Source organism: Prunus avium, chromosome 6, assembly GCF_965620075.1.
Source record: "Prunus avium chromosome 6, drPruAviu1.hap1.1, whole genome shotgun sequence".
Lineage (NCBI taxonomy): Eukaryota > Viridiplantae > Streptophyta > Magnoliopsida > Rosales > Rosaceae > Prunus > Prunus avium.
The window spans coordinates 34,537,751-34,545,651 of NC_142289.1; the positions used below are offsets into that span (position 1 = coordinate 34,537,751).

The window sequence follows — 7,901 nt, forward strand, 5'->3', positions numbered from 1 at the left end:
TAAAGAGAAAAATAGAATAAATAATCATTTAGGTTTTTTTTTAATTTATGACTATGAGTATTGTAAAATTATACCTAAAAAAAAGCTTTTCAGTCGTTTTTTGTTGTTGGAAATTGCAGTGTAATTTAACATGCTCGTAAAATTCAGATGATACAATTATGGCAATTAGGAGTGCCTTAGCCTTTGTCGTGGCCTTATCAATCATAGTTCAATATTCAATATAGGGTCATGAGCATATGACAATCTTGGATCTACATTGAAATGATGTAAAGCATGAAATGCTTTGTATTTTATTACTTCCTTTCTCATCACATCCTTACCTTTCCTTTATCCTTTTTCTCATACTTCTCTCCGTGATTCCCTTTTGAGCTTAAAGTGATCACTTTAATCCTAGGTTCTGCTTCGAAACGTATATATCCTCTTTTATCTTTTGACACATTATTTTTTATGATAAAAAGGAGGGATCATCACTTTGATTTGATACTTTCTCCGGCCTGCCTGTGCAACTGTAACAATAATTCAGCCATAAGAAAAGTCTTACTACCGATGCTCAAGTCAAGGCAAAACCTCAGGATCCCTGAAAATATAACCAGATACTTTTTTTTTTGCCAAAGTTAAAGAAGGTGACAGGCCAATGGGGGTTTGCCTTAGTGATGAAGGCAATGGGATCGAAACTTGTTAGTGGGCCATCTGTATTTTCCCACCCTATTCCACCCCCTACCTCCTTATTTACTCCAAATAAAAAATTAAAAAATAAAAAAGGGGGGGAGGTGGCCGGCGGGGGCGAAAATATAATACTAGCCTACGGACATGTCGGTATGCGTGTGTCAATAATTTTTAAATTTATAAAGAATTTTGTCGGACATGGACTCTTATTCATTTTTCAAAATTATGTGTATTTTTAATATAGAGTGAAGTGTTGTTTTACTCCCCGAACTGTGATCCTAACTAATCAAATATATCCCCGGAACTAAAAAGTTAGTCAATTTAATATTTAAATTAATTAAAATATTACGAAATTTAATCTAATTTTTAGTTAGTAATAAGGATAAATTTGTAATTTTGAGTAAAATAATAGTAAAATACATAAAAGAAAAAGAAAAGAAAATAAAGCCAAAAAAATAAATAAAATAACATTATTTATAATTGTAAAAAATAAAAAGTATATTGGTCTGGTATAGCTTCTCGTAATTCTCTGGTGGACACTCCCCGTAATAAGGACAAAATTGGTTTAAAAAACTGAGTGGATAAATAAATTATATTGACATCCAGGTGTGCAGAAATGACAGACTTTCAAGCAATGCTCAAAGTGTGTCCAACTCCCATTAGTATTTCTTGTCACTGTGGAGGAGTCGTTTATAACATTGATATAGACTCCAATGTACTTTCTTAATGTAATACACCTGGTGCTTTACATGTTTTTACTAAAGCTCATTGTGTAAATATCAACCAAACTGGAAAAGAGGTTAATTATAACCTCCCAATTAATAATCTATACAAAATTGGTAATGTGTTATTTAGTTCCTTCCCCTCCCCCTGATCGCTGTATCTACACACAAAAAAATTGTTTTATTTCGTACCTAGTTACTTTTAGCACGTGGAATAGAAAAATTCTAGTGCAATTACCTTTTTTCTCTAGCTAAGAATCCATTGGTGTAATAGTTTGGAGCAAAGCTCTTCCAAAAATGACCCTAGGTTTGAGTCATAACATCGATGTGTGTGTGAGTTTAGTAAAGTATTAGAAAAGTAGTTTGTCCTTGTGTCACCCGGTAAGATTTACTTGAAGCACTAGAAAAGTAGTTTGTCCAAGCATACAAAGCAATTGTTTAGTGAGCAATCACGTTTGTTATCATTACTTTTTTCACTTGTGATGTTTTCTTTATCTTTCTTCATCACTTGATTCAGTTTCTTCACTGGTAAGTAACTTTTTGGTGCTTCCAGTTATAAATATTTAATTTGTATTTTCTATTTTTTGGTCTGGAATTGATTTGGTGAAAGCTCCAGTTGAGAAAAGAATAGTTAAAAAGCTGAATATTATAGTTCATTCTGGTATTTGAGCTTGTTTTACTAAGCATCAACAAAAGTAGTTTGTCCAAGCATACAAGCAAAGGAATTGTTTAGTAAGCAATCATGTTTGTCATCATCACTTTCACTTGCGATGTTTCTTTATCTTTCTTCATCACCTAATTCAGCTTCTTCACTGGTAAGTAAGTAACTTCTTGGTGTTTCCAGTTTTAAATATTTAATTTGTATATTTTTTTAATGCAATTGGTTTGGTGAAGGGGCGGAGCTAGGATTGTATGTGTGGGGCCGAACCATAACACAAGTTTTAAAAAGAAAATTTTAATAAATAATAGACTATAAACAAAGGCATTGATTTTGAGTATTGAAGGATTAATCGGCTAATATGGCTTCACTTTCTTCTTTTTTTGTTATATTAATTGTGGGACTACAAACATGTAATATATAATTGTGAATGAAATTATTATGAAATGATTATAGGGGTTGCATTCAATCATTGCATTGGGCCACTACAATGGTTTTTTTTTAGGGACACTACAATGGTTATACGGTGGTCTGTTATTCTTCAAAATATGAGCTGCAGCTATATTATATAGTGTATGGGAAAAATTGGGGGGTGGGGGGTGGGGGGTTGGGGGGCGGGGCCATGGCAGGCCCTAAGGTGAATTTTATAATTCATTTTGGTCTTTCAGCTTGTTCTCTCTCTCTCTCTTCTCTCTCTCTCTCCCCATATGGTCTTTTCACTTTGTTTGGTCGGAGGGAAAATGGAAGAATGGGTAACAGTATTTACTTCTGCTTGACTTAATTATGTCCTTGTAGAAATGAACGAAATTGGAAGAACAAAAATAACTAGAGTTAGGTACTGTGTTTTTTTTGAATGACTTAGATACTGCTTTCTCTTTTGTTTCTTCCATTTTTGTTGAGACCTAAGCGGGTCCGTTTATAATTTGTTCCACACTTCCAAGAAATTTAGTTGATTCTACAATATTAGAATTATTGGGACTTTTTTTTTTATATTTATAAATATCATGGTTTACGATTCTCACTGGGTATGCTTCTGAATTTTTTTATTTTTGTCTTTCTGAAATTTTGCAGTTCGACAAGTCTGCATAGTAAATTGGTATTTGTTGGGGCCTAAGTGATAACTTTCTGGGGATTATACATTGTTAGTGGGTATTCTGTACAATGTCTTGCTGGTAATGTTCTTTCTATATGTGAAAGAATCTAAGAAGCTGTGGAAAGTTTATAAATCATGAGTAACGGTGTTCAATCATGCAGTGGAGGGTTGCAGCTTAGCAATGATGTGAAGGAGAATGATAATGGGGATGTTGACCTTGTTGAGGATTTTGATTCTTATTGGCAAGATATCAATTACCTGTTGACCGTGTCGAGGGTGGTAAGTGACAATGTCATCAAGGGTATGGTACAAGAGGCAGCAGAGAAAATTGCTGATAAAGAACTAGAGGTGACAAAATTGAAAGAAATGTTACATGTTTACCATGTGGGTGTTGAAAATGAATTCTTGGAGTCTTTAGCAATGCGCCAGGAGTCAAACAGACTTGTTAAACAAGGTACCAAAGACAAGATACATCCTAGCTCTCTTGAAGCTATTTTAGAGCATGATAGAGTAGAACAATCTTTGAGCAGCTTAAGAGGAGCAACTAAAGAGCAGTTTAAGAAGCTCGAGGCAGAAATTGATAGCATAAGAGGCGGCTCAGTTAAGATAATTTCTGAGTGGTTGGGTTTGAGAGACATACTGCAAGATAAAGTTTCTGACAGATGGATTGGTGTAGATAGGACGCTTAATTGTCTAAAGAGTGCAATAGAAAGTGGCTTTCAACAGGTGGAACAAATGGTTCGCTTGTCAAAGGCTGATGTACGTGAGTGGCAACAGGAACAGGAGTTTAAAGCAGAAATTGAAGCATTTGTGATGAGCAATTGCATTTGGAGATTCGAAGAAAAAATTTGGGACCGGTTTTATAGTGATAAAAATGTGAATGGGCATGGAAGGATGAAAGAGAGGATATCAGGTTTACGTCAGGAATTGGACGCCGTTTCTAAATCAGAATCTGTTTCTGACTTTGGGCAGCTATCTTCTCATGGATCCTTGGAAGGTGATGAAGAAAGTAATAATTTTAAGAAGGGAGACCATCCCCACCGGAAGGTTTTGAACGATCTTAAATCATCATCTCCATCTCCAGCAACATCATCACCAACATCACCATCATCACCATCATCATCATCATCACCATCATCATCATCATCATCTAGTTGGGAAGAAAATGGCACGCATGATAAGTCAGAAATAAATATTTCAGGAGATGAGTTGATAAATTATTATAATACTGAGATGACTGAGTTGAAGAGAAATCATGAGTCTAAAGTGCAAGATATGACTGAACAACTGTTCAGTCTCAAGAGGGAATTGTTGAAAGAACGGGGATGTTCTTTGCCATCAAAGAAGAAAAAGGAGTTTGACATGCTGAGGAGGAGAATATCTGAGGTTATTTCTAAATTGGATGACATTCTTGTCGAAAATGAGCAAAAAGCTACATTTGGCATCGATGAAGAAAGTCTTAGCAGTTTGAAAGACAGACTGGAATCACTCCACCCCCAGCTCAGAGATTTGCTCACAGATAAGAAGATGGAAATTAAGTGCCTTTCACTACAAGTTTCTGAAGCTGCAGAGAAAATGTCAGAGCACAATGGTGAATCTTCTAGCCACTGTGAAATTGAACATTTGAATATGGAGTCCTTCATCATGCAAGAATTAGATGTAGTTATATTCAGAGAAGCCTTGAAGGATGCTGAGCAGAAACTCAATAACCTGAACATGATATACACCAAAGAAAAAGGACTTCGGGTTTCGCTTGAGATGGAAAATCTAGAAAAAGGAAAACAACTAGAAGTTGAGGTTGCAAACAGAGAAAAGTTGAACCAACAAATACTCTTTCTGGTAAAAGTAAAGGAGCGATTGGAACAAGATGCAGTAGCTGCCTCGGAAAAGGAAAAGGAGCGATATGAATTAGCTGCTCAAGAGCTTGAAAATTTAAGGAGTGAATCAAATGCTGCACATTGTAATTTGGTTGAAAGACATAAGGCAGATATTTGCAAGTTACATCAGATGCTTCTTGATGTCAACCAAGAGAAGCAGAGTGCTGTGTCTTTGTTTGAAGCAAAAGAAAGGGAGTTCAAGCAGCAATTGAAATCAATAGCTGTCTATAGCTGTGGATTATTCAGAGCGATTACTGATTTTGAATGTAGAGTAACACAAGATATTTCAGGAAAATCTTCAAGGTACTTGCTCAGTTATTGTTACCTATAAGTGCTTTACCTGTAAATGCCTTTCGTGCTCTAATTCTGTGCTTTACCTTTAAATGCCTTGTGTAATTCTGTGATTTTGTTTCCAGGTTGAAGAGTTTGAGTTCTCAATCGCATTCACTTAAACAAAAAGCTAATGTACTTGTACAAAGAAAGTTTCTATACAAGCAGGGATTTGAAAGGAAATGTTCTGAACTTGAAAAAGCTGAAGCCGAGGTATGTAAATCAGATAGGTATTATACCTTCAAAGTTTTTATTCCCCAAGTCATAAGAACATACTATGTAAGTTTTTAACAGATACTGTAATAAGCGTGTAATTTTGTAGTATATTTAATGGATCATTTCTCACTGGATTTCAGGTTGATCTTTTGGGAGAGGAGGTGGACACTCTATCGAGCCTTGTTGAAAAAATATACATGGTCCTTGATCATTATTCACCAATATTGCAACATTATGCTGGAGTAAGATGTTTTCTTCTTTTGATTGGTGATTTATCAAGCTATCTCTACCTTACTTTTATATTTTCGGAGTACTGTTTGCAAGGATGAAAGTATTGATTCGGTGGAAATATCGGTTGTTCGTATTTTAGAAAATCTGTGAAAACATAAAGTAAAATTTTACGGAAACAATGAAAATTTACTTGGAACATGGAAAATGTGGGGAAAAAAAGCTTTTCAAAATGGGATATAGGTAGGATATGTTGGGATTCGTTACTAGTTTATTTGTGGATTTAGTACAAAGTTATATATTTTTGGGATTTAGTTGGAAGGCATTCTTATTTATTAATAGGCACTTGGTTCGCACTATTGTGCGGGAACACACAAAACTTTGTTATCAATGGACTATGCGAAAAAACAAACCACACCAACAATGAAGGGAATTGAGCGAGCACACACACACAAAAGTAAACAAACCAACCAAGAACACAAGAAATTTATAGATGTTCAGTAATGTGCCTACGTCCTCTCCAATGATCCTCTTGAGAAATTTCACTAGAAAAATAAGAACAACTTTGGTTTACAAGAAAACCCTACTAGCTCTCTATTCTCTCAAACCCTAGCTCTCTATTTATCTCTCACCCTTTTGCCTCAAACCCAATTTGATGCCCATTTGTTTTCTAGATTATTCCTCTGTTTTAGATGCACCCCCTTGATGCGCTATTATGATGTGGACTGGCGGAACCGCTGTGTGGACTGCCATGGGCTATAGCCCAGGGAAGGTTTTGGGAGAAAAAAATATTACACCTATATAGTCTAGTATCTTAACCTAAAAATAAATTAAAAATATATACAATTTCATATCTTACTGATACCAATAGGCATAGTCAGAGGTCTTCCACATTTGTATTTAGTGTCAAAAATTGTCCCAACATCAATTTTAATCTTTTTTCAATAATTTATCTCCAAAAGAGAAACATTTTTCACCCTTTTGTGAATAATATGGCTCTAATTCGATTTTTTCTTGTGTTTACAACTAGCATGGTTTATAAGATTTAATGTACACTTTTATTTATAGAAAAAACTATAGAACCTATAAGTACCAAAAAAAAAAATCATTAGATTTTAAGCTAATAACTTTAGCTAACCCACCCGTTGAAAAATTCCTGGTTCCCCCTTGATGCATACCTTTAATTTAGTCCCAAAAGTCTTATTTATAGCTTATAGCTTACAAGTCTACTTAAGAATAGGAAACGTAAACCGTATTAGATTAGGCTAGAAATCCCACACAAAAAAAGGTTGGAACACGTCAACGACGTCCAAAACAAGTCAGGACATACAACCTATGGTAAGCCAAAAACACAACACGCACAACCTAGTGTCATGAATGCTTGATGTACAGACAAAATCATCCATGTATTGATTCAACTTTTCCTTGTGCTTCGCAGATAGCTGAGATCTTGAAGCTCATGAGAGGAAAATTACGTGGAGAAACTAAAGCAGTTTGATCTACCTTTTGACTCGATAAGGTTTCAATTGTAAGGGTTTCGCTTCATGCCGCATAACTACTATTACTATATATTAATTTTATATTGTTTTTTAATATGTTTTGATGGTAGATTGGCTAATCCTCGAGGTGACAAGAATCGAATGCAGGGTAACCAAGGTTAAAGAATGATGCTTCATTTACAGTTGTGCTGTGTTTAGTTTTCATTTTGTTGTATGTGAATAAATTTATAGTTGTAATAAGAACTGAGGGAGCCATTTAAGTAATATGTTGAATTTTAATTTATTATGTAAATATGTAGTGTAATATTTGACTCAAAAGCATTGAGTTTTTATTGATATTGTGGCTCGGAATAGTGGTGTATTTGTGTAGATTTGGAGCTTTGCCGGATTGTTCAGAATTTGGGGCGTGACAATTTGGTTGTGGGTTATTTGATAATCTCAAAGGGGGTGGCAGTTATTGAGCTTTGGGAAAGGGTGAGGTTCTTGTCTTCTGTTTGGGCTTTAGTTTCATGTGTGACTTCAGGGATTTACCACTCTCTTCTATTTTATCCGATAACCTGGTTGTTGTGGTTCGGTTTCGGATTTTTCTTGTTTTTTAGTGGTCTTCTTGTC

The 7,901-nt window shown here is 35.0% G+C and overlaps 1 protein-coding gene across 8 annotated transcripts; it reads left to right on the plus strand.

Annotated features, from left to right (window-relative positions):
- The first annotated feature begins 1,819 nt into the window (after positions 1-1,819).
- On the plus strand, positions 1,820-7,621 carry LOC110769210 (WPP domain-associated protein-like). 8 transcript variants are annotated; one of them, XM_088255732.1, is made up of 7 exons: positions 1,820-1,916; positions 3,118-3,218; positions 3,301-5,319; positions 5,433-5,559; positions 5,703-5,804; positions 7,229-7,318; positions 7,400-7,621. In XM_088255732.1, exons 2-6 carry the CDS (start codon positions 3,208-3,210, stop codon positions 7,286-7,288), a joined length of 2,319 nt encoding a protein of 772 aa, XP_088111858.1. In that variant the 5' UTR covers positions 1,820-1,916; positions 3,118-3,207; the 3' UTR covers positions 7,289-7,318; positions 7,400-7,621. The 8 variants fall into 8 exon arrangements, with proteins under 8 accessions (XP_088111858.1, XP_088111855.1, XP_088111857.1 ...); XM_088255731.1 differs by lacking the exon at positions 1,820-1,916 and adding an exon at positions 1,940-2,207; XM_088255730.1 differs by lacking the exon at positions 1,820-1,916 and adding an exon at positions 1,940-2,203.
- The last annotated feature ends 280 nt before the right edge of the window (positions 7,622-7,901 follow it).